The 27,440-nt window shown below is 41.7% G+C and overlaps 1 protein-coding gene across 6 annotated transcripts in view; it reads left to right on the top strand.

Annotated features, from left to right (window-relative positions):
- DNAH3 (dynein axonemal heavy chain 3) overlaps window positions 1-27,440 on the top strand; it is a 134,290-nt gene that overhangs the window by 43,039 nt on the left and 63,811 nt on the right. For 3 of the 6 annotated variants that reach the window (XM_037507475.1, XM_037507474.2, XM_054693811.1), the window contains exons 21-34: window positions 42-133; window positions 3,825-3,939; window positions 7,175-7,291; window positions 8,054-8,233; window positions 11,347-11,483; window positions 13,646-13,847; window positions 16,195-16,287; window positions 17,545-17,655; window positions 17,963-18,077; window positions 20,484-20,682; window positions 21,902-22,010; window positions 22,238-22,351; window positions 24,404-24,580; window positions 25,852-25,943. In XM_037507475.1, the coding sequence (XP_037363372.1) occupies window positions 42-133; window positions 3,825-3,939; window positions 7,175-7,291; window positions 8,054-8,233; window positions 11,347-11,483; window positions 13,646-13,847; window positions 16,195-16,287; window positions 17,545-17,655; window positions 17,963-18,077; window positions 20,484-20,682; window positions 21,902-22,010; window positions 22,238-22,351; window positions 24,404-24,580; window positions 25,852-25,943 (1,853 nt within the window). Of the gene's footprint in view, window positions 1-41; window positions 134-3,824; window positions 3,940-7,174; window positions 7,292-8,053; window positions 8,306-11,346; window positions 11,484-13,645; window positions 13,848-16,194; window positions 16,288-17,544; window positions 17,656-17,962; window positions 18,078-20,483; window positions 20,683-21,901; window positions 22,011-22,237; window positions 22,352-24,403; window positions 24,581-25,851; window positions 25,944-27,440 lie in introns of those variants that run through there. The other 3 variants (XM_037507477.2, XM_054693810.1, XM_054693812.1) reach the window with 3 other exon arrangements.

Here is a 27,440-nt window from a genome sequence, read left to right on the forward strand (position 1 = left end):
AGAGAACCTACCTTTTACCACTTGTTTTCCTACCTTCGCAGATCAGTGAGATTGTCGGCTATGAAATAAAACCCACTGAAACGACTTGTCTTTCAAATATGCTGGAATATGGATTTGGCAAATTCATTGACAAGTAAGGCTCCTTCCTTCTTGCAGGAAGTTCCTTCTTTCTTTGGTAGAGATGTTAGGTGGTTTTTTTTGTTGGTTTTTTTTTGTGTGTGTTTGTTTCCTCTATATTCCACGTATGATTAAAATCATCTGGCATTTGTCTTTCTCCTTGTGAGATTTCACTTAGCATCATCCCCTTTAATTCTATCTATGTTGTCGCAACTGGCAAGAGTTCATCTTTTGTGCCTGAGCAGTAGTTCATTTTTGGTCAAAGTATCTGTAAGTTCCTACATGATAGGGCTGGTCTTGTATCAGGCTGATGTTTTTTTTTTCCCCTCTGATTTAGGGTAACAAAGTATTTTGTTGTTTTTTTTAAATTATATTTATTGAGGTAACATTGATTTACAACACTTTTTATGTTTTAGGTATGTATGTTCCCAACTCTACAAATGTTTGTTATACCAAGCCTATTACCAAGCCCAATAATCCTCCACCTCAGTCCATTGAGCCCCTTAGTAACTCTACTCTGACTGACTAGTTCCTGGGAAATCCCTCATTTCCATCTGCAGAGCTGAGGGCATTATGGCTAGAAAACTGACTCAGATATTTTATTTCAAAGGGAATTCTTTAAAGTTCCTTTTGTTTTTTAAGTGAAAATACTACTTTTCCCCTGTTTTGTCCTGGAATTTTTATTTAAAAATATTTTTTGAAGTAACATTGCATTATAGCAATATGTAAGTTTCAGGTACGTATCGTTACAATATGTAAGTTTCAGGTACTTACAGTTATATTGCAAGTCAACGTGTGCACATACTACATTAAGTTCCCCACAAACCGGATCCCCCAGCCTCACTCTCAGTGACTTTGGGCAAAACCACTTAACCTTTCTGGGCTTCAGTTTCCTCTTCTTTGAACAACAAACAAGAAGAAATAAGAGCAGCTCTCTGAGCTCTTAGATTCTGCGAGGTGTGGGCAAATGAGAGATCTCTTTTCCCTTGCTTTCTCCACTTCTCCAAATGCCCCTGAAATTTTGCATGAGAGAATTTGTACTATCTATCTCAATTGCTATTTTTAAAACCAAAGGTCCTCAGGACTCTGTTCCTCCCACATTTTCACAGGGCAATTGATGGGAGATGTCATATTGCCTGGCCAGACAACTTCTTAGCAACTGGGTTCAGGCCTAAGTTGACGAGTGTTTTTCAGAGCAGCTGTATCAGCATCACATGGGGACTTGTTCGAAATGCACATTCTCAGCCTCCACCCCAATATGCCGAATCAGAAATTCTGGGGATGTTTCCAAGAGCATCAAGTGTTGGACACTTAAGTCACACCAAGCATTTTATATACCTTAACCAATCAATTTATCCATCACAACAACCTAATGTTTTAGCTAATGTTACTGTTTGCATATCACAGAAGACAAAATAAATGGATTGATGAAGTGACTAACCTGAAGTCACAGTTTGTGACTGAAAGAAACAAGACCTGAGCACAGGCCTGCTGACTCCAGAGCCTTAACCATCCCCCTTTATTGCCTAAAAATATGCCCATCTAAGGAGACTGAGCAAACCCAGCAACTTGCCACTCTCTATGCCAGCGTGGTGATGCCACATCTGAGTTCTTTATATCTGTGTGCCCCAGTCTCCTTATCTGTAAAATGGGAAGAGTGATAAATAGTAGCTGGGCAATTAGAATTACTCTGGGGATTATGAGATAAGGCATGGAAACCTGATTGATTTAATATCTAGGTACCCCACCACCACCTATAGGTGAGGTGTGATATTCCCTGTGTCCCATCAGCACATAGTGAGTGCAGCTTTATCATGACCCATAGCAAATGAGCTTCTGTACCATGCTGGGGTGAGGTTGACTCTTAATATACTTTATGAACCCTCGAATGGATTGATGTCTCCCCTGTGCAGTTATTTGCATAATCATAAGTCATAGGACACATCTGTGAACATTTTATTTAATTATATCAACAACCCCAGATGTGGGTGAATGGGGGCCTGAAGGCTAGACTTCTAAGACTCCTATGTCATACTCACCTGGGTTGTCACCTGCCTTCATTAATTATTCCCTATATGCACACTAGCTTTGGTCATCACCCAGGAAGGCCACACTTAGGATGATGACCCTGCTACCGAGATCTTGCTTGGCAATCCTTGTGCGTCACTTGCCTCCCTGGCAGAGGCTAATGAACATTCTCGGCTCTGTGTAGTTAGCCCTATTTGGCTGACCACATGCAAACAGTTCTATTGCTCCTTTGACAAAGAGAGGGGAGAAGACACATCATGGGGTGGAAGAAACACCAGATTAGGAGTGACAGAACTGGTCTAGACCTGGTTCTAGTACTGCCCAGCTGCGTGTGTGCCGTTGGACATGTCACTTGCTCCCTCCGGGCTTGTTTCCTGACCTTTAAGTACAGACCAGATGGTGTCTCCTATAGACTAGAATACCATGAAAGGCGAGGGCTAAGCAGAGAGAATAACCCCTCCTCCTTCCAAGGACTCGGCTTCCTAATTCTTTGACCACCTCTGGGTTTAAGACCCAAATCTCCACTAAGAATAAGGAGGGACTTTATCTTCCTCCTCTCTTTGCTTCCCCCTTTCTATGGAATAGAGAGAATGTAGATGTGAAGGCCCACTATAAACCAGAGACACACTATGGGGGTGGGGGGAGTGGAGAGGAGAGGAGGGATTAGGGTCAAAATAAGGGGGGCAGAACCGTATGGGGAATATAATCAAAATGAATATGCATACATTGTGCAAAAATGAAAAATGATGTAAGAATTATATAAAATAAACTATATTAATTAAAAAAAAGAAAATAGGTAGTTTTTAAAAGGGCAAATATAGGAAGTGGAGCAAAAGTCACTACCTAAATTAACAGAAATTCTAAGATCTGAATAAGCTATCAGAATATGGACAAATGAAAACACAAAAAGGTCTTGTTTTAAATGTCTTAAAACAGTGGTTTTCAGCTGGGGATGATTTTCCACCCCCAAGGGACATTTGGCAACATATGGAAGCATTTTTTAATGCCACAGCTGGCAGAGAGGAGGTGACTGCTACTGGCATCTAGAGGGCAGGGACTTAGCTAAACACCTCACAATGCACAAGACTATCCCCAGCAGTTACCCACCCTGGATTTATTTGCTAGATCTGCTGTAACAAATACCAAAGATTAGATGGTTTAAACAACAGTAATTCATTTTATCACAATTCTACAGGTTTGAAATCCAAGATCAACTTGTTGGCGTGGTTGGGGTCTTCTGAGATCTCTCTTCTTGACTTGCAGATCAGGGCCTTCCCTTTGTCTTCACAGGGTTGTCCCTCTGTGTGTGTCTGTGTTCTAATCCCCTCTTTTTATAGGGGCCACAGTCATATTGGACTTGGACCCATCCTAATGACCTCTTTTTCTCTTTGCTACCTCTTTCAGAGCCTCCCTCCCCTGAGTTGGGGCCCTCACATTTTGAGGGACTGAGGGTTAGGATTTCACCACATGACTTTTTTTGGGACACAATTCAGTCCATAAATTCACATGTGCCAGGTATAACAATGGAAATCATAAAAGCTGATATATCTTACAGTATGATAGTAAACCTTTTGGTAAAATTAAGTCTTTTTAAATTTCTCCTAAGTCTAAGCTGAAATACCTCCTTTGGTGTGTTTTTTCTCCTTCCTCCTGATAATATTGCTGTGTTCTTTCTTTAGACTGGAGCCCATTAGCACATCCGCCAGTAAGGAATATTCTCTGGAGAAAAACTTGGAGAAAATGAAGTTAGACTGGGTTAACATGTCGTTCAACTTCGTGAAGTACAGGGACACTGTGAGTCACCGTCCTGGCGTCCAGCCTCCTGAGAGCCGCCCGTTTATTATTACATAGCAGATTAGAGGAGAGCCATTCAGTTTGCAACTGAACTCATGGAGGAAGGATCCCTGACATTTTTCTAAATTTATTTTGATTATGACATTGACATAGAATGCTGTGTGAAGTGTGTGTGAGGTGTACTGTGTGTTCATCTGATACATTTCTGTATTTCAATATGATCACCACCCTAGTGTTAGTGAACAAATCTGCCACATCGCAGAATTATCATTTCTTTTTCATGGTGGGAGCAATTAAGACCTACTCTCTTTGCAACTTTGAGCTCTTTAAATGCAATCTCGATGCCTATAATCACTATCCTGTGCATTTAATAGTTTCCTCCTTGGCCTTTCTGTACCAGTCATCCTCCCTGCTAATCACCACAGGAGGGATGCATTATTGAATGAGAAAGGCCTTTTGATTCAGAACAGCAAGCTTCCTCAGTGCAAAGGAGCTAAGCAAGCCTCCTGAATTAGCATCTTCCAAGGAGGGCTCCCCAGGTCCCTCAGAAGCAAACCTGGGGTAGACAAAGCTTAGCTCTTCTCAAATGTTCATAATTGCAGGAAACACATAGGGAACTTGAGAAAGTATAGCTTCTGATTCACAGGTCTGAGCTGGGGCCTGAGGTTTTGCAGTTTTAACAAGCTCCCAGATGATATGGAAGCTGTCATCTGTGGATCTTATATGAATAGCAAGGGGGTAGACTTCTTTCTTTTTTCACTGGTGATTGTAGAGTGTGTCCACTTGTAGAGTATGCATAAACCTGATGGGCTTGCTCTTGAGATGGGCTATGGGTAGGAGGGGCTGCTGCTTAGGTGAGCTAGAAAATTATGGAGCTGTTAAAAAAAAAATCAACTGGGTAATTTTCAAGATCTCATTGACTACTCAGTAATTCATGAATCAGACAGCATCGCATTCACAAAAGGAGCTCTGAAGAGCTGTACAAAATGAAAGAATTTTATAGGCAAAAGGGAGCAAGAGAAGAAAGATGTATTAATAATAAGTGGATTGGTTGTGACAAAGTCACCTTCCTTTAGGAGATGGTAGTGTAACAGGGTGGTCCCCAGGAAAGGGGAAGATTTCAGGTTTCCTGCCCCACCCAAAAGGAGGGTGGAGCTGAGGAGAGAGAGAAGAAGCTGCAGAGGAGACTGAGAAGGAAGGAAGCAGCATGGAGATCCAAAAGGAGACCTGGAGGAAGCACATGGAGTGGAGAGACATGTGAAAAAACTACACTTGCCTTTTGGTCGTGGACTGGGTGACACAGATGTGGGTGAAAGACCCGTGGGGAGGTGACAATGGCGGTTTTTGTCTTGATGTTGATTTTACTCTTTTCCCTCCAGACTTGTCTGCTTGTTTCTGATCCTTTTCTATGGGTCCCCACTGGAAGATGCTTTAGACTTGTGGCAGGCTTTGGGGCCTTGCTCTGGGCCAATCCCATTTGTATGAAGTTTTACCCACGAGGGGACGGGTAACTTTGGGTGCTTGATTTAGAAACTAGATTCTTTGCCTTTCCTGTATTGTTTCCTAATTGTATTAAAGTTCCTTCCCATTAAAGTCTCCTATGTTTTGTGTTGATGCAGCAGATGGCAGAACCCATTTAGAGCAGGCAGGTTTGCAGGGTTTGGGCTGCCCCTCTCCCTGCCCTGTAACAGTAGGCAGGTGACCTCACTGATGCTGACCAGGTGATTCCAGATGACTGGTTTGAGAGTCCATTGCTGGGAGAGCTGAAACTGTTTACTAAGGTATTAAGTCTTGGTTTGGTAAGATAGGGTTTAGCTCAAGGGACTCCATTTTGTGCTTGTTGTTTCTTTCAAAAGAGACAATAGTCTAAAAATTCATATGAATTCATTCAAATTCATACAGACCATCAGCTGTTAGAGCAGTGCTTCTTAACCCTGATTGTACAGTAGAATCAACTGGGAAGCTTTCAAAAATATCTCAATTCATTCTTCCTGGATCCTCCACCTGCAGAATGCTTGGAGACATCCATATTTTAAGCAACATGGTTTTTCTAATGAGCAGTTTGGGCTGAGAACTAAACCCTGAAATTCTCCACACCTCCACCCTCTCCCAGGCTGCATGTGATCCTTTTGTGATTTCTTTCCCTCAGTCACTATGCCTTTGTTTCTCATTGGATCAGCCAAAGGGAGGGGGAGAACTGGGGTCCTCTCCTAGCAAGTTCAGGCCACCATGGGTCTCAAAAGCTGGGTGCTACCTGGTCTGATTGGATTAGATACTACCAGAGATGTTGGGCTGAGTTTTTAAGCTGGGAGACCTGGGAGTAGCTCAGTTATGCCTGGTTGGATTGTAGAGTTTTCAACCAGTGTAGCTGTAGACAACATTCCACAGCAAAATAGGAATCAAGGGATCACTTGATTAATAGCTAGACATACCCCCAGTACAGAATTAGAGTTAAATGAGGGAATATATCCAAGTCACAGGTAGACTTAAAGGAAATGAAAACAGAGCAGGAAAGACTAGACCTACACAGGGGGCACACTCTTAGTTTTCTTGCTACCATGGCCCAGAGGGAAGTTTTCCATCCACAGACACTACCTTTAAGGGACAGTAACCTAAACCTAAACTATTAGTAAAATTAGATCCAGTTAATGTATAGGAAGAATTTCCCAAAATTTCTTGGTTATGGTAGCTTTTGTATACCAAAAAGTTTCTTATGAAGTAATTAGATTCAAACAACTTAATGTGATGTTCTATCAATTTAACAATTGTTTGAAAAAAATAATACATACTAGTTGAAAGAGTTACATTTGTATTCTATTTTAAAATAACTATAATCTATTACTATGTGTTTGTGCAGTGACCTGGAGCTCCTCAACCCAGTTTGGGAACCATGGATCTAGGCCTAATGAGTCAAATTAGCAGTTAATGCTACCAGAGAGAGAGCCAGGGAGGCAAGTGGACAGAGAAGCAGGAACATAGGGAAACAGCAGAAGTCTTTTGCCATCAGTAGATGCTAATTGCATTTCTGGGATTAGACCATTTTTGATTTCTGCAAAGGAATTGGAAAATAAATATCTTTAAGAACATTTTCAAGGAAGAAAATAGAAAGTCTGTCCCTTACAAACACAGATTCCTGTTCTGCTGGGATGGAGATCTGAGTTGTAAGGTCTTTGGCGATCAGCATGAAAAGTGGGGATTTCATGACTCTGATAGAGTGGGTCATCTTTATTTGCAGGATACAAGCATCTTGTGTGCGGTTGATGACATTCAGCTGCTCCTTGACGATCATGTGATAAAGACCCAGACCATGTGTGGCTCTCCATTCATCAAACCAATAGAAGCAGAATGCCGGGTAAGAGGAAATGAGGTTCTGTTTTTGACATCCCATTAGCTCTGGGTTTCTGGGGGGAGGGAAAGGATTTTCAAGTTCAGTTAACAAAGAAAATCACTTTCTCCTGCTTGGTAAAAAATACAAACCACAAGACTGAAAGCAGTAACCATACAAGTAACATATGACCTGTTAATAAGCCTTTGCAACTGTCTGCCAAAAGAGAAGATGAGATGTTTTGAGTGCATCAAATGAAAACAGGTTTGGAAAATATCTTATGGGTCCTAGTAATCTAGAATGTAAATGACATGAGAGTGGGAATTTTGCCTTGCTTGTTCATTGTTTATAGAAGTGACATAGAGCAAGGCACAGACTCTGGATCCAGATTCCCTGGGTTTTCAAATTCTGCCTCTGCCTCTTATTAGTTATGTGACCTTGGACAAGGTACTTAAACTATTGTTTTAGTTTCTGCACCTACAAAGTGAGATTTGTAATATCTCCCTCATAGATTTTGGGTTCTAGTTAATTTCACATATGTAAAGTACTCAACCATTATTTGTTAGAGAGTACGCATTGTAACTATTATTGTTGTTGTCGTTATTATTATTATTCCACTAGAATATGAACTCCATAGGGACAAGGACTCTCTGTTTTATTCATTACTGTATTTACATTGCCTAAAACAGTGACTAACTGAGATTAATCTATCCACTGTACAGGCCATGGGTCTGAGAATCAGAGTAGTAGCAGGTTAATAATTCAGATTTGAAATGCTAAATTTTGCAGAAGTGGGAAGAAAAACTAGTTCGTGTACAAGACATTTTGGATGCCTGGTTGAAATGTCAAGCCACCTGGCTGTACCTGGAACCAATCTTCAGTTCAGAGGACATCATTGCCCAGATGCCAGAGGAGGGCAGGAAATTTGCCATTGTCGATAGTAACTGGAAATCACTCATGTCCCAAGCTGTAAGTTTTCACCCCCTAGCATATCTCACCATCAGGGATACCCCATGTGCATTGTAACTATGACCCTTGAAACTTTTAAGTAAACTAGATTTTTTCAAGTTCAATATTTGTGCATTTTTTTCTAAATACAAAAGTTATTGTTATTAAAAATTCAAACAAGAAATATGTAATATAAAAAGTGGAGACTTCTTGGTATTCCATCTCCCTAGAGACAATTATTAGCAGTTTGTATAATTTAGCTTAATGAGGTTATAGGACAATGCAATGAAACTTCTACAGATTTGGAATTTTTCCAAAAAGGATTCAAATAATTATCCACATTCAGTTACTCAGGGATTTAAAAAATGCTTCTTCAATACCTACAATCAATATTACAACCCAGACATTGTGTTAAGGAGTCAGAAAATACTTGAAGACGACTAAAATATGATTTCTGTCATTATAGAACTCACTTCTATGAGGAGACAATTCAGATAAATATGAGCTATAGTAGAGGTGTGTGTGTGCAAACAGTTTTTGAACACAGAAGAGTGATTTAGTTGCCTGGAAGCATCCAGGAAGACCTCATAAGAGGGTGACTTTTAAAAAAATCTTGATGTATGACTCACTGGGTATATAAGGCAACCAGGAGATCATTTCTTTTTCCTTTTTGAAGTCAAGTGTGCTCAAATTGGGGTACATTTATGAAGAATTTGTCTCAAGAACAAAAAAAATCAAATATTTGGGAATAAATCTAACAAAAGAGGTAAAGGACCTATACAAAGAAAACTATAAAACACTGTTAAAAGAAATAGAAGAAGACACAAAGAAATGGAAAGACATCCCCTGCTCATGGATTGGAAGAATAAACATTATTAAAATGGCCATCCTACCAAAAGCAATATACAGATTCAATGCTATTCCAATCAAAATCTCAATGGCATTCTTCAAAGAAATAGAACAATTATTGATGAAATTCATATGGAATCACCAAAAACCCCGAATAGCCAAAGCTCTACTGAAAAAAAAAGAAGGAAATGGAGGCATCAAACGCCCAGACTTCAAACTATACTACAAAGCCATAATCATCAAAACTGCATGGTATTGGAACAAGAACAGACATACAGACCAATGGAATCGAATAGAAAATCCAGAAATAAACCCACAGATTTATGGTCAACTAATCTTTGACAAAGGAGCAAAGACTATGCATTGGAGCAAAGAAAGTTTGTTCAATAAATGGTGCTGGGAAAACTGGGTCGCTACATGCAAAAGAATGAAGCTTGACCACTACCTCACACCATACACAAAAATCAACTCAAAATGGATTAAAGAACTAGACATAAGACCTGAAACCATAAAATACATAGAAGGAAATATAGGCGAAACACTACGGGATTTGCACATCAAAGACATCTTTACAGACACATCACCCAAAGCAGTGATAGTGAAGGCAAAGATAAACAGCTGGGACTACATCAAATTAAAGAGCTTCTGCACAGCAAAAGAGACAATAACAAAAACAAAGAGAAACCCCACCAACTGGGAGAACATTTTTGCACCCAACACTAATGATAAAGGACTGATCACAAAAATCTGCAAAGAGCTGATGAGACTCAGCAACAACAAAGAAAATAATCCAGTCAAAAAATGGGCAGAAGAGCTAAAAAGAAACTTCTCTGAAGAGGAAATGCAAATGGCCAACAGACATATGAAAAAATGTTCAACATCACTTGCAATCAGGGAAATGCAAATCAAAACTACCATGAGATACCATCTCACACCAGTGAGAATGGCACATATTAAAAAAACTAGCAACAACAAATGTTGGCGAGGATGTGGAGAAAAAGGAACTCTTCTGCACTGTTGGTGGGAGTGCAAACTGGTCCAACCACTATGGAGAGCTGTGTGGAGATTTCTGGACCTACTAAACATAGAGCTTCCATATGATCCAGCAATTCCACTCCTAGGTATTTACCCAAAGGACACAGAAACATCAATTCCAAAGAGCACCTGCACCCCTATGTTTATAGCAGCACTGTTTACAATAGCTAAGCTTTGGAAACAACCCAAATGCCCAAAAGTAGATGACTGGATCAAGAAGATGTGGTACATATATACCATGGAATATTACTCAGCATTCAAAAAAGATAAACACATGCAATTTGCAGCAACATGTATGGCGCTGGAAGGGATCATGCTCAGCGAAATAAGCCAAAAAGAAAAAGAAAAATACCGGATGGTCTCACTCATAGCAGGAATCTAGAAAACTTAAATAAGGGACCAGGAAAATGAATATAAGAAAGTGAAAATCAAAATCAACAAAAAACTATGAACCAGAGACACTTTTTGGGGGGTGGGGGGCGGGAGGGGAAGGATTGGGGTCAGAATGGGGCGTTTGCAATTGTATGGGGGAATATAAAAATAAAATTTAAGATTAAAAAAAAAAAAAAAAAAGAATTTGTCTCAAGGAAATTTGTCTGCCCTGGTTAATAGGAATGAGATGAGTAGGGATTTATATTACCCAGCCAGTGGAACCAGTTTTCATGATATTCTGCTTCCTCCCAACTCTATATTAGTGTAGAGTCTTTGGTTGCAAGTAACAGAAATCCACTAAAGGTAGTTCAACCTAAAGACCAAAAAAAGGTCTCATGGAACCCAAGGGCAGAAAGTGCAGCCAGAATTCACAAAGATAGATCTAGAACCCAGAAATCTCTCAGGAACTCACAGAGTACTCTTTCCACACCTGCTTTGATCTTTCTCTTCAGGTTGGTTGGCAGAGAAACCAATTTGGTCACATGATGAAAGATGATCCTCACAGAGCAGCAAATCACCTCATTCAAAAGGCCAGACCAGACTAGTTTAGAATGTGGTAGTCTGAATTTCAAAATCCCAGAAGTTAAATTATAATTGACTTAGTTGGTTTTGGGTACCTAATTCTAGCCCAGTCAACCATGATCAGAGGAACAGGCTCATGTTATGTAGACATTCACCCTTGTGGGGCTAGGGGAAGGATTAGAAGGCAGTTAGCTGAGCAGGTTGGGGGACAGGGAAGGTCATTAGTTGATGTACTCTTTCACAATGACCATCTTAGAGTATGAGAATTGAATGATGATTCTCATCATGCAATCTAGGTGAAAGATGCGAGAGTACTGATGGCAGCAGACCAGCCACGGATGAGTGAGAAGCTTCAAGAAGCCAACATTCTGTTGGAAGACATCCAGAAGGGGCTGAATGATTACTTGGAGAAGAAGAGACTATTTTTCCCCAGGTACTCAGTATTTTTCTTTTGTTTGGAGTTGCCCTCTTGATCCAGAAGTAAATAGAATGCATTTTTCATACTGAGGGCTGCCATCCACCAATCTATTCCATATTCTTTCCTGGCTCTCTATTCCCCAGGAGACAGCTCTCAAGGCAATGGCATGATCATTATTTAGAGTGATGTTGAATGGATACCAGGGGGAACCAGATATACACTTGAGCCAATCAGCATGGTCAAATACCCTATTAGAGGGGTATAGTAGCCAAAATCAAGAACCTATACTTTGTAGTGAAATAGACCTTGATTCAAGTTCTAGCTCTTGCACTTAGCAAGAGATCTTTAGGAAATCTATCCAAGCCTCCATTCTGCACTATAAAATAGAAATATAATAGTGGCTCTGACTACATATATTTGTTGGGCAGACCAACATTTATATTATTATGTTTAGGAAATGTTAGCTAATTTTTATTGCCATCAAATTTTGTGGCTTCTGGTAGGTATATTTATAAATATTTGGCTACTTTTTCCACAAGAACCAGTATTCTCCACATAAAAGTCAAAGCAGTTTTAGAGGGCTAGTCCATAAAGAAGGGTCCTCACTTCTGAAGGGAGAAATTGACATCCTCACTAGATTTTGATTAGTCAGCAAATAATTACTGAGCTAGTCCTACCTGCTCAACACTACAACTACAGAGTGTTCATTTACATTGCTGCATAACACGTCACTCCAAAATTTAGAAACTTAAGCAGTAGCTTTTTATCTGGATCACAATTCTATAGTTGGCAATTGGGCAGGGCTCAGCTGGGTAGTGGTTCTGGTCCTAGCAGGTCTGCTCATGTAACCGCAGTCAGCTGGTGGTCAATGACCTCATGTACCTTTCTGCTGGTTGGCTTCCTGTTGGCTGGGGCAACAGGGATAGTTGAGCCACAAGTCTTTCATCCTCTAGGAAGCTAGCCTGGGTTTATCTACATGGTGGTGGTCACGGGGTTCTCAAGAGAGTGGAAGCTTCAAAGCCTCTCAATGCCTACACTTGGAACTTGCACAAGCTCACCTTTGCCACATTTCATTGGTCACAGTGGGATGCAAAGCTGGCCCAGCTTCAAGGGATGTGTGTGAAAAGAAACTCTACCTCTCAGTGAGAGAAGGTGTAAATATTATGAGCCATTTTGTAATCCACTTTATAAAACAGTGAAGGCATGATCATATAGTCCTGCCATCACAGAACTTTCATCTAGTGGTCACAGGAGAGGTTTGTCCTCCTGAACATTTTCTGAAATTTTGCTGAAGCTGCCTTAGCACTTGAGCAACAGAATGAAATTATCTAGAGGCCTCTGCATGTGAATAGGTTCATTATTAACATGTATTTTTTCACACTTGTAACATTTGCTGTCATGCCTGGAGATAAGGAAATAAGGAAGTCCGTCCTCTCTCTTTCTTCTACCTAGTGGTTCTCAACACTGACTGCACATTAGAATCACCTGGAAATTTTAGAAATACAAATCTCTAGACACAACTCCAGATCAATTATATTTTATTTTCTGGGTGATAGAAACTTCATTCAATGTTCAACTTTTTTTTTTTAAAGATTTATTTATTTATACAAGAACTGGGGTACAGGCAAGATGCGTGGGAGGGTAAGAGAGTTCACCAGAGACAGCAGGGAGCAGAACAGGCAGACTGACAAAATACACTGCTGAGGGGACCAGCGGGTGAGACAGGAGAAGTCTGCCGCTCCATGTGGGACCCTCGCCAGCCAGCCGGGATTGAACCGGCGCTGCAGAGGCTATGGACAGCTTCATAGTGCTGCGCTCAACTGCCTGCGCCACCAGGGAGGCCCCAACTTTTTTTTTTTTTTTAGTAAACTCTGCAGATGGTTCTAAAGTGTGGTCAAGGTTGAGAACCAGTGCTCTATCCAGATTTCTTTCAACCTCACTGTCCAGCCATATTAAATTCATATATACCAGCTGTCATCCTTTTTCTTTCTCTGAAACTACCATACCCTCCCTCTATGTTCCAGATGAAAAATAGTGAGGGGGTGTGAGCCTTAGAGAAGTCACTGGAACAGAGCTGGTATTGACCAGGTTGTCACCTACCTGTTGGGGAGTGTCACCTTATTAGAACAAGTCCTCAGAAGAGATTCCAGTTGTCCTATTTCTTTGCTCTGAAATAGGTTCTTCTTCCTGTCCAATGATGAGCTGCTGGAGATTTTGTCAGAGACAAAGGACCCCCTCCGAGTGCAACCCCACTTGAAGAAGTGCTTTGAAGGAATCGCCAGGCTGGAGTTCACAGATAATTTGGAGATTATGGGCATGATTAGCTCAGAGAAGGAAACCGTTCCATTCAATCAGAAAATCTACCCAGCTCAAGCCAGAGTAATTACGCTTACCCATTTGTTTTTTTTTGGTTTTTTTGTTTTTTCTCTTCATAACACAACAAAAAACAGAGAGAGGCAGAGAACACATTGATTAAGCTTTTGGACTCTGGGTTGACTGGGTCCACAACTTAATCAATGAATGAATTTCTTTGTGTTTCTCAGTTTTCCCATTTCTAAAATGAAGATTATATTGAAATCCACGTCATCCTATATATGTGGAAGGATTTAGACCAAACGATGTGGAGACAATGGTAGGAATCAGATCCAAACTACTGGTGCTGTTCAGATCTCCATGAGCAAAGCCTTAATTAAAATGATTCCGCCAGAAATGTGGCTTGCTGGGGTAGACATTTATAAAGGTCAATAAAACATCATGGAATCAATGCCATTAAACTCAGATATTTACACATGTCCTTATGTAATGAGTAAAATGTACATTAATTCCACCCCTGTGGACATGACAGCACCCATGAGTGGAAATAGACAAGCATGTCCTTACTGTGTGGACTGTTTGCCACCCTCACACATACATGTTGCAACTACTAGGAGTCATGTCACCACATCAGACACCAACTAGCTCACAGGCTCATGAAGTCAACAGCTACAGTTACCCAAAATTCTAAAACTGAAGAATTTGTTACACATTCAGATTACCTGTTGACCTTTAAAAAAACCCAACCTCTCACTTGCATTCCATACCAATGCAATCAGAATGTCTGGGAGTGGGGATTAGATGTCTGTATTTTTTTTTAAAAGATTATTTATTTATTTTAAACAAGAACCGGGGTACAGGCCAGATGCATGGGAGAGTGAGAGGATTCACCAGAGACAGAGTGGGGAACAGAACAGGCAGACCGATAAAATACACTGCTGAGGGGAGCAGCGGGCGTGACAGGAGAGGTCTGCCATGCCATGTGGGACCCTCGCTGGCCGGCCGGGATCAAACCCGTGCTGTAGAGGCTGCGGACAGCTTCACAGCGCTGCACTCAACTGCCTGCGCCACCAGGGGAGGCCCGGATGTCTGTATGTTTTTAAGGCTCTCCAAATGATTCTAAAGCACAACAAAGTTAGGAAACTACCAGAATAATGGAAGAATCAGCCCAGTTCATTAGAAATGAGATTTTTTTTTTTTTTTTACTAATTTTTATGAGGTCTAATGGACATATATTAGTATCAGGTGTACAACATAATGATGTGATATTTGTATATATTGTGGGATGATCACAATAAGCCTAGTTATCATCTGTCACTAAATATAGTTATATATTTTTTCTTTTGATGAGAACTTTTAAAATGTATTTTTAAAGCAATGTTTACATATGTAAGACAGTATTAACTATAATCACTGTGCTGTGCATTGCATCCCATGATTTATTTATTTTATAGCTTATTTTGTACCTTTTGACCTCTCTTTATTCATTTTGCCCCATAGCCCCTGGCACTGACAACCAACAATCTGTTCTTTGTATCTGTGAGTTTGGTTATTTTTTATTTGGTTTTGGTTTTGTTTTTAGGTTCCACATGTAAGTGTGATCATACAGAATTTGTCTTTGACTTAGTTCACTTAGCATAATACCCTTAAGATCCATCCACAGTGTGGTCGGTGCCAAGAACACATTTCCTTTTATGAGTAGTGAATGATATTCCACTGTGGGACTATTACACCCTAAGTGTCCTTCCGTGGGCACTTGGGTTGTCTCCATCTCTTGGCTATTGTAACTAATGCTGCAGTGAACACTATTTTATTAACTAAAATATGTCATTTGTCGCCTGAGGAATTAACTGTTTCAGAAAGGGATATGAAAGAAATGCATGTTAAAAAAAACAACCTATTGTTTCCTTACAAGACAGACATACACTTCCTAGAATACTGTAAATAAGGATAAAGCAGGGCCTCCCCGGTGGCGCAGCGGTTGAGCGCTGGGTTGCGAACCTGCCCGCGGCCTCTGCGGCGCCAGTTCGATCCCCGGCTGCTCCCCGGCCACCAGAGGAGGGTCCCACGCAGACCTCTCCTGCTGCCCGCTGCTCCCCTCAGCAGTGTACTCCGGTCCTTCTACCTGCTCTGCTCCCCGCTCTGGCTCTGGTGAATTCTCTCACCCTCCCGTGCTTCTGGCTGTACTCAGTGCATGTATAAACAAAACAAACAAACAAATAAACAAATAAATAAACATGCGTCTATAAAATAAAAAAAAAAAAAAAAGGATAAAGCAGATAGTTACAAGATCTTAGCTTAAGGGAGTATCAGACCTGTGGCCTCTCTCCAGCTCTGTCCAATGAGAAAGTGGATTCTCCCTCCAACCCCAGGCTTGGTTAACTGTTGCTGCCTCTCTGTCTGCTTCTTGCAGGGCATGGTGGAAAGGTGGCTGCAGCAGGTGGAGCAGATGATGCTTGCCAGCATGAGGGAAGTTATTCGACTCGGGATTGAAGCATATGTCAAGGTAAACAAGACCTGGGTACAGGTCAGGGTGTTAACACATGTCAGGGTGTTAACACAGCTGCAAGAACTTTGGGGAGGCTAAATGGATTTGTAACCCACCCCAATCCTGCTGGGTAGCACCCGACTCCTCTGTACCTCTCTCCTGTCCCTGTAAATACTGAGGCAATCTACATCTTTCTGGTGAAACGCTTATAGCCAGAAGCAGGTGACATAAGAAGTCAGCCAGAACACTGGTTGCTAGGGGTCAGTGTTAATAGTTGAAGACATGGGTCTCTTTAGAACCTTTTCCAATTAAGCCTTCCTCCCTTTAGAGTTTTCATTTACATGACACACATCCTGAATGACGTAACTCATTCTACTCCCAAAACTTTACCTACCAGGCATGACAGAGGCCTGAGCAAATAATCCATTAGCCAGCCCCTCATGATAGCCAACTGGAGCTTTAATCTTCTCCTCTCTCTTTTTTTTTTTTTTTTTACTTTCTCAACACACCTTCCATCAAACAAACAAAAAACAAAACAGGCAATGAACACCTTTCCACTAAAGTGCCAGGGACGTGCCCAACTGTCCATCAGTGGTGTTCCCATTGCATAAGAATGACCAATTCTTTGTCCCATAAATCAAAAATTAAGGAGAAACAGCCACCTATGCGGAATTAAGTCAGGCCGTTAGTTGCATCTATAGCAAGAGTCAGCAAACTACCTGAAAAGTTCCAGATTGCAAATATTTTCAGCTCTGTGGGTCACACACTGAAGTCTCAACTATTTGCCTTTGTCCTCATGTAAAAACACATGGATGACATTTACATGATGCTCATGGCTGAGTTATGACCTTATTAATAAAGACATGCAAGATGATATTTGGCCATATTCCTGATCTTTGGTTTAAAAAAAAAAAAAGGAGTGTGTATGGGTGTATGGGACACTGGGGCTGAGAAAGCTGTGGCACAGCACTGAGATATTGTATAGCCATCAAGAACAGTTGCTACAAATAATCTCTAAACACTACCTTGATTATAACTCTGTAAAATCTCTGCATATGGAAGCATAAAAAAAATCAAAGGATAGGTGAAATTGTTGGTGATGTTTTTTTCTTGATCATAAAATTAAAGGGGGAGGACAGACATCAGTAATCCCAGAGGGGTGACGCTTTGTAGCATGGAGGGTGGGAAGGATTTTGGTTTTGAGGTGGGGGCAGGTAGCAGGGGAATGTTTTTTAGGTCATTTTAAATCACATCAGATGAACTGTGCTTTCCCAGGTCCCGCGCAATCTGTGGGTCTTGCAGTGGCCTGGCCAGGTGGTCATCTGTGTCTCCTCCATCTTTTGGACCCAGGAGGTATCACAAGCCCTGCTTGAGAAGACCCTGCCAGTAAGTAGGCTGGTTGTGAAGCTCAGAGAGGAGAGTCAAGCTCATTTAGGATTTGAATGACATAATGAAAGTAACCATGTTTCTAAGCAAACAAAAAATGGTTTTGGTGTCATAGAAGCCTAGATGCTTGTGGGGAGTATGGGTTGGGAACATGGAATTGGGGGTGAGGGAGAGGGAGGCTTGGAGGATAACATTCAGGAGTCTGGTGGGGGTCACAGGGGGCATGGATGGACGTTGCCCTCCCTGAGAAGGAATTACCAGAGGGGAATGCAGTTTACCCGATTGTCCGCTCTTATGTCCCTGCCAGGATTTTCTGCAAAAGAGCAATAATCAGATCGCACAGATTGTGCAGCTGGTACGAGGGAAGCTGAGCAGTGGGGCTCGACTCACCCTGGGGGCCCTCACGGTCATCGATGTCCACGGTAAGCATGGAGACTGCCCGGCATTACTGAGACTGCAGGAATTGCCTTCCTGCCTTTGCCTGGATGGAGTGATTTAGGGTGTCCTTTCCCATCAGGGAGCGACATCTCCAACTGAGAATAAGGACGGAGCTAGGAGAGCAGCCAGCGCCCAAGACGTCTGTGTTTCTCTCTCCTCCCAGCCCCGCCCTTATCTCCAGGACCCTCCAAGCAGCATTCTTACTGCAACTTTGGTGGCCCCAAGCATATGTGAGCTTTACCAGCTGGGAGCCATTTCCCTGAGCTGGCATCGCTAATATCTTTGAATGGTCACCAGGTGCCAAGCTTTGTGTTATGTGCTTGACCTATATATGTCACTTTATATGCATTTCACAGATTAAGAGCCTGAGGCAAAGACAGCTTGCTGAGTGGCACACAGCTACTTAGAAAGGGAGGCTCTTTTATAATTTGAACTTAACATCTGTCTGATTCCAAACCAAGAGGCGGAAAATGGACATTGACACAGAGGGAAGAGGATGCCTTCCAGCTCTTCCTTAAACACAAAAAAATGAAGGAGGAGTAAGAACTGGGGTCTTTATATAAAACAAACCACCCCCACACACTCACTCCTTGATCACTAAGGAAACGAGGGCTGGCCCAGGATGGTTGCCTGGAAACCGTGTCTCTCTTGCTCACACACCCAGCTTCCTACTGGCATTTCATGGCATCTTATTCTCCTTAAAGTTGATGCTCATTTCAGTCTGATTTCATTTGGCTAAATGAGCATAAAATCAGGGAGAGAGGAGAGGATGTAAGCATCACGTAGCCACACATCCTGCTCACGGGGATGTAAGTTCGGGTGTAGTTACTAACCAGAGCACCCCAGGTTGGTCAGGTTCACATGCACACATGCACACACACACACTCATGCATGAACACAGGTACACACACACAGCATAGTAAAGGCATCCCCAAATCAGTCTCTTGAGATTCACCTTTCTCTTGGGTGTCCCATGCAGACCTCTACTCCTGCCAGTCCCTCAAAGGGCTCTCTCGAGACCTGGAGGGCAATTAAAGACTGAAGAGCTATTGGTATAATCATCTTCAAGGACTCTCCTCTGTAGGATTTGGGATTTTACTATCATAAAGATTTCTCTCACAGAGCAGCAGTAGACTTACAGGAGAGCCACTTTTGCAAAGTTATGTTTCTGAGATCCTAACTTCAAGTGCTGTACTAGTTCTGAGATCTCAATAGCTCTTGGCCTGAGTCACCTGAAAAATTCTGATTCTTAGAAACTTAGAAACTTACTGATTCTTAGAAACTTCAACTTCAAGACTCCCATTGCTGTGAGAAAATTAAATGAGGGCCATAATTGTATAAAAGAAAGGAGAAAACTTAGAAATGTATTTTTTCTAGTTGGGTTCTTATGTTCCCAGATGAAAAGAATACATCTACCCATCAGTTCATGGAACACTTTCTCTTGCGAATTGAGTACATTCCGCTAGAATATCCTAGAAGGCTGGAACAGAGCCAAAGAATCATAATGGGGCTATGGCAGCATTTGGGGTAACTCCATATTGCAAAACTCTCTGCGTCAGGCCCTAAGAAAGTTGGGAATGATAACAGTGACTATTATATAATTCTTTTATGTGTGAAGCATAATTCTATCTCTGTGTATATGTGTAGATATGTGGATACTTAACTATGTCTATACATGTGTGTATATACCTACATATTCATTTCATCCTCATAATAACTATGTTATCCCCACTTTATAGATAATGCAACTGAAGGATAGAGATATTTAGTGACTCACCCAAACTCACATAGCTAGTGAATGGCAGAACCAGAATTTGGACCCAGGCAGTCTCATTTCAGACCACACTTTTTTAAAAAAAGATTTATTTATTTATACATACAAGAACTGGGGTGTAAGCTGGAGGTGCAGGAGGTGAGAAGAATCACCAGAGAAGAGTGGGGAGCAGAACAGGCAGATCTACTGAAATACATTGCTGAGGAGAGCAGTGGGTGAGACAGGAGAGGTCCGCTGCACCATGTGGGTTGCTTCCTGGCTGGGGATCGAACTCGTGCTGCAGTAGCTGGTGATAGCTTGATAGCACTGTCTTTAACCCCTGTGCCACCAGGGAAAGCCTCAGAACATGCATTTTTAATGCTTCTACTCTACTTTCTGTGAGTTGACAATGCAGCAAATTCTCTTCCTGGCTCCTTGAGTGAAGCAAAGACCAGCTTCTGAAAGATATTGTTGCCTGCTGCAGGCTGTGGGTGGCAAAGAGAATAGTTGAGCCTAAAAACTGTTTGGAGAGCAAGGAATGGCCTTGATAATGTCCTCAGACCTCTTCTGAGAAGGCTTGGAGATGGGAGGATGCTGACAGCTCTCAATGTGTGTGTTTCTGTCTGTGTCCTGACAGCACGCGATGTGGTGGCCAAGTTATCTCAAGACAATGTCTGTAATTTGAATGATTTCCAGTGGATCTCCCAGCTGCGATACTACTGGAGGGAAAATGATGTATATGTGCAGATGATTACTACTGAAGCCTTGTACGGCTATGAGTACCTGGGGAACTCCTCCCGCCTGGTGATTACACCCCTCACTGACCGCTGCTACAGGTAAACTCTGGGACTCCTCAAGATCTAAAATCTGAATGGAGAACTCTAGCAGAAAAACCTTCAGGGGAAGAAGCTTGGGGCATCTTGAGACAACCTTTCAGAGTCTCAGAGTTTAGAATTTTGCCCTTAGTTTACACAATCCTACAGGTGAATGTGGAAAGTAGAACTTAAGCCAGAAATGAGAACACCCTTAAGAGTCCTAATGCACACTAATGTAGGCAAACCAACGAGAAGAATAGAAAACTGCCCTCTGGCAGGAGTCAAGATAGTATCTCCTAGGCCAGGAGATAGAGAAAGATAGAGAAAGGCAAGGCGTCTTGAAGCTCTGCCAGCCAGCGAGACAAAGAGATAGACATATTGTGTGCTCAGCAAAGGCTTTGCCACTTTCCTCAGAATTGATAACATCAGAAAGCTCAGCTTTGTGAACTTGGCAATTCTGAAATGCTTCAACTTCTTCCATTTTGTGTATTCTGTGTTCCTTGTAGTGGAACTTCTTATCATAGAAATAACACTTGAGTATTTTTTCCTTTCAGGGTCCTCAATCTCCCTGTTTTTTGTGTTCTGAGACATTTGCTCTCCTTTCATTTATTCCACTCATTATTCAACAACCATTTCTTGAATGTTCCTGGACACCATGCATGACCTTTAGAAACTGTCACTCTCCTGGTCAGATGATTACATGATACTGTGTAGCCAAAATTATAGAGGCTCATGCCAGGAAATGTAGAACCACAGTTTAACACATTGTTCATTTCCAACATTTATCCTGCTCCTATCACATGCCAGGCACTGGAGTGTTGTGCTGGGGTTATGGAACGGGACAAAATACAAATCAGAATACAAGATACTCAAAAGTTCATAATGTAGTGAGAAAAATATCTTTATTTTCACCATTCCATTAGCATTGGTGATCTTTGGGATGTGGAATGTATGAGGACTTTTTTATTTGATTCACTTACGTATGCATGTATTAATTTTTTCATGTAATCATTCATTCAAATAAATGTTTGTGGGTACCACCCATGCACCAGGCATTGTGCCAGGCTCTGAGGTTACACTGCTGAGTAAAGCAGGATTTTTTATTATGATGATGTATTGGTCATATAATCAGGGAAAAATTTAAACTATTTGTCTGAGTCAAAACAAAATAAATCAAGTCAGTTTTATTTTTTTTCCCTGTGTCTGAGGACTGGGCACTGAATTCTTTTCTTCCTCTTAGGACACTGATGGGGGCTTTGAAACTGAACCTTGGGGGTGCTCCAGAGGGTCCGGCTGGGACAGGCAAGACAGAGACCACCAAAGATTTGGCCAAAGCTTTGGCCAAGCAGGTAGGGGAAATACTGTACAACCTCACCCTCCTCTCCAGCCCCTTTCCAGATCCCTGTCCAGGGAAGGTGGCACAAAGTGCAAGATGGTTGATTGTAACAGGCAGAGTGGGGTCCCAACCCCCAGAGTGGGACAGGAAGAGAGGATCTCCATCCCTGTTTAATATTGTAGGGAAATTCAGATGTGAGAGAATCCATTCTGAATGGTGCCCACACCTCCCTCTCTGCAGTGTGTGGTCTTCAACTGCTCGGACGGCCTGGATTACAAAGCCATGGGGAAGTTCTTCAAGGGGCTGGCCCAGGCTGGGGCATGGGCCTGCTTTGATGAGTTCAACAGAATTGAGGTAACCCAGCTGCTAGCTTATAGAACAGACACAGGGACCTTTTCTGGGCTCCCAGCTACTTAAAGACAGGGCCTTAGGTTTCTTTTATGACCTCTGACTCAGAGTGGGTATTCAGCGAAATAGATGAAAACAGCTCTGGTGGGACAAAATGTATGTTCACATGTATGCATCCTCACCATATTCATTCATTTCAAGACATATTGAGGAGGGCTATATATAAGATACTCTGCATGTGCTCACGATACAAAGATGAGTAAGAAATGGTATAGACTGATGTAGTCTAATAAAGGGAAATAATAGTTAAATGAAACAAAATATGTAGGAGTCTACAATGGAATCGAATAGAAAATCCAGAAATAAACCCACAGATTTATGGTCAACTAATCTTTGACAAAGGAGCAAAGACTATGCATTGGAGCAAAGAAAGTTTGTTCAATAAATGGTGCTGGGAAAACTGGGTCGCTACATGCAAAAGAATGAAGCTTGACCACTACCTCACACCATACACAAAAATCAACTCAAAATGGATTAAAGAATTAGACATAAGACCTGAAACCATAAAATATATAGAAGGAAATATAGGCGAAACACTACATGATTTGCACATCAAAGACATCTTTACAGACACATCACCCAAAGCAGTGATAGTGAAGGCGAAGATAAACAGCTGGGACTACATCAAATTAAAGAGCTTCTGCACAGCAAAAGAGACAATAACAAAAACAAAGAGAAACCCCACCAACTGGGAGAACATTTTTGCACCCAACACTAATGATAAAGGACTGATCACAAAAATCTGCAAAGAGCTGATGAGACTCAACAACAACAAAGAAATAATCCAGTCAAAAAATGGGCAGAAGAGCTAAAAAGAAACTTCTCTGAAGAGGAAACGCAAATGGCCAACAGGCATATGAAAAAATGTTCAACATCACTTGTCATCAGGGAAATGCAAATCAAAACTACCATGAGATACCATCTTACACCAGTGAGAATGGCACATATTAAAAAAACTAGCAACAACAAATGTTGGCGAGGGTGTGGAGAAAAAGGAACTCTTCTGCACTGTTGGTGGGAGTGCAAACTGGTCCAACCACTGTGGAAAGCTGTGTGGAGATTTCTGGACCTACTAAACATAGAGCTTCCATATGATCCAGCAATTCCACTCCTAGGTATTTACCCAAAGGACACAGAAACATCAATTCCAAAGAACACCTGCACCCCTATGTTTATAGCAGCACTGTTTACAATAGCTAAGCTTTGGAAACAACCCAAATGCCCAAAAATAGATGACTGGATCAAGAAGATGTGGTACATATATACCATGGAATATTACTCAGCATTCAAAAAAGATAAACACATGCAATTTGCAGCAACATGGATGGCGCTGGAAGGGATCATGCTCAGCGAAATAAGCCAAAAAGAAAAAGAAAAATACTGGATGGTCTCACTCATAGCAGGAATCTAGAAAACTTAAATAAGGGACCAGGAAAATGAATAACTATAAGAAAGTGAAAATCAAAATCAACAAAAAACTATGAACCAGAGACACTTTTAGGGGGGCAGGGGCGGGAGGGGAGGGACTGGGGTCAGAATGGGGGCGCTGCAATTGTATGGGGAATATAACAATAAAATTTATTATCTAATAAAAAAAAAAAAAAAGAAAGAAACTTTAAAAAAAAAAAAATATGTAGGAGTCTATAGTGCAAAAGAGGCATCACAAAGGGGAGAGCGAGGCATTCTATTTGGGTGGGTAATGGAAATGTAAACATGCAATTTGAACCAATCAACACTGTTGGAATACCTGCTCTCTGTCAAACAGTATGCTAGGTCTGGAATAAAGATAAAATACTCTAGAAACTACTGACACATAGGTATGCACACGCACAGTTTCTTTTTACCAAAACCCCAAATCACACTCCTAATTTTGGATATTAAGTTCTAATTCTCAGGCGATTGGATTCTTTCTTTGCTAAGTAAAGGGGACTCTAGCAGAGTGGGGTGGGGGGCTGTCAGATAGCAGGCACTCACATCAGCCAGGCATTCTCACCCCAGGTAGAAGTGCTGTCTGTGGTAGCGCAGCAGATTCTCAGCATCCAACAAGCCATTATCCGGAAGTTAAAGACGTTCATCTTTGAAGGCACCGAGCTCTTTCTGAACCCAACCTGCGCTGTCTTCATCACCATGAACCCTGGGTACGCTGGCAGGGCTGAGCTGCCAGATAACCTCAAGGTAAACATCAGTGCAAATAAATGCCAAGTATACTTTATGGTGTAGAAACCTCACAGAGAAGCCAAATAATGGAAACAGGTGGCATTTCCCAACTGTAAGAAGTAGTAGCAGAATGTGGATGGTAGTAAGACAGTACTTGGGCCCAGCCAGGTACCTCCCCAATAAGGTACATGGGGTATGGGAGGCACAGATATGTAATACCCAATGGCAAGTAGGAGACAATGCACACTAGAACAAGGACCACTGTTTCTATTGTCTATAGGCATCAGACAGGTCCTATAAAAGAGAGAAGCCAGCCCACATTCACCAACTCTAGACCATGCTACTTCCCCTGTTAGAAATGCCTTCCGATTCGTGCCCCTGGAATCTTATTTCGAGGCGCTAGTCAGGGAGATCCTTGCGCAGTGGCTCCTCCCCTTTAGGTCGACATAGGTCAGCGAGTACCAAAGTAGAATTGGACCCACATTTCTCATTTTTTTACTGTCTAGTCATTGTAACTCCCCACACCCCCTTCCACCTCCCAGCCGACAACCATGTTAGATCAGCACAAGCCACTTTATGAGACAGTATGGCACACTAGGAAGTGTGAGACTCTGGCATCAGGAAGCCTGGGTTCTACCCCAGGCTCTGTCTCTATCTGCTTGACTTGGGCAAGTCACTTCTCTAAGATCTAAAGTGATAACAATAACTGGTGTGGATTGAGTGTTCACTGTTCCACACACTTTTCTAAGCACTTTGTTTACATGATTTCACTTATTCTCATGATAACTATGAAGAAGGTACAGTTGTTAGTTGATTTTAAGATGAAAGAATTGAGGTCTTGAGGAGTAACATAACTTGTCTAAAGCTAGTAGGTAGCAGAACAAGGACTTCAAATCAAGATCTGTGTCACTTCAAGATTCTTCTGATATATACCAGTTCTGCTTTCCTGAATGACTACTGCTGTTCACAATGAGTACCGAGTGATACTCTGAGATATCCTCACTTGGCATAGGAGGATGAGCTGTTGTGAGGGTACTAGCACCTAGTTCCTTCCTCATAAGCATTGGGGGCCCAGTGTGATAACAGGTACCCGAACAGGACCTGCAGGGAGGTTAGTGGGTCTGTCCAGTGATAGTCCCCCTGACATTTACTTGTCTTCCAGCCCTTCTCCCCTTGACTATATCTGGAGCAGTCTGAATGGTCATGCTGCTTCTGTTTGCCTCTGCACATGTGCCTTCCCTCTGTGTCCACTGTCTGTGCTTAGCTTCTGAATGGTTGTTTCTTTCCAGGCTTTATTCCGGACAGTGGCTATGATGGTGCCAGATTATGCCCTCATTGGAGAAATCTCCCTCTATTCTATGGGGTTTCTGGACTCCAGAAGGTATGTTACATTATTATAATTAGTCTTTTTCCTGGTCCCTTATTTAGGTTTTCTAAATTCCTGCGATGAGTGAGACCATCTGGTATTTTTCTTTTTCTTTCTGGCTAATTTCGCTGAGCATGATCCCTTATCAAAATCAACAAGCAACTGTAAACCAGAGACACACTACAAGGGGGGGGAGGAGGGAGTAGGATCAAAACAAGGGGGCTGGGAATTGTATGGGGACTATAATCAAGGTGAAAATGCATACATTGTGCAAAAATGAAAAATGATGTAAAAAATACATAAAATAAAAAAATAAAATAAAATAGGCAAAAAAAGTTACACAAGGTATGTTACAGTGGTTTTCAAGTGGGTTCTAAAAGCCTTGAAAGGGTGACTTTTTTGTATGGTGGATTCAAGGTGAATTGCCCATTAGAAGGAAAAAGAGAGACTTGAGAAGGGGGTTTCCTCTTATTGGTCAATCTGAAAGCACGTGGCCTGGCCATTCCTGACTGGGAGATGGCTCACATCCTCAAAAAGGAGCCTCCTCTTTCTTTACATGTACCTCAACTTCCATTAAAGAAAGCAGCCACTCATCTCCCTACCCCTTACACTGTCATACACACATACACAAGACTAAATGGTATAAGGCAAGGTCATAAAACATGTAATTTCTCCATATTGAAGAGGAAAATTTAATATAATTTTGAAGTAGCATGGTTATCAATAAAACATTTATTGACTCCAATTGACAGGGTTGTCTCTCCAAGTTTTGCCCAGTTTTCCACATAAACATAAGAGACAGTAACAAACTTAAACATGGAGATCAGTGTCTCTGTCGCTTGCTCCACAGTTATGCACGTTTATTGCAAAATGGCTTTCATTGCACTATTGTGAATCTTACATTTGTTTTTTACATTGTCTTAGCCATAATCAATTGATGTTTTTGTCAATGAAGATGTTGCCTCAAGGCAAACTGTGTCCTTGTTCTTATTTCAAGGGACTACAGATATTCTCAAAAGAATGTGTTACTCTTCCTAGCCAACAAGCTGCTCCAGTCATATGAGATTTAGTGAATTTATTTTCTATAGAAGGCCTGGATTATTTTGATTTGCCTATTCATTTATTTATTCAGTAGGCACACCTTTATTGACCTACTTTATGCCCAGTCCTGCACTAGGTGCCGGTAAGTAGCGCTGACAGAGTCTTACAAAGAAGATCCCCACAAGGGGAAGGTGCATAAGTGTATTAGGGAAGCCCCAAACCCCAAGGCTTATCATAGCAAATGTGTATTTTTCTTTCCTGAAAATCCAAAATGGGTGTTTGTAATTGGGGGGGCAACACTTCCCCAAGGAAGTGCTTGAGCCTCACGACTATGCTCCTCATGAGCGAGGAGGATCTGGTGCAGGAGACTTTTATGGGCAAGCCCTGGAGGTGGCACACTTCCCACTCACCCCCACCTTCCACTGTGAGGCCACCCCCAGCTGCATGGGAGGCTGGACACGTGGCCCAGCT

This window comes from Talpa occidentalis, unplaced genomic scaffold, assembly GCF_014898055.3.
Source record: "Talpa occidentalis isolate TD23 unplaced genomic scaffold, MPIMG_talOcc4v2.1 talOcc4.12, whole genome shotgun sequence".
Taxonomy (NCBI): Eukaryota; Metazoa; Chordata; class Mammalia; order Eulipotyphla; family Talpidae; genus Talpa; species Talpa occidentalis.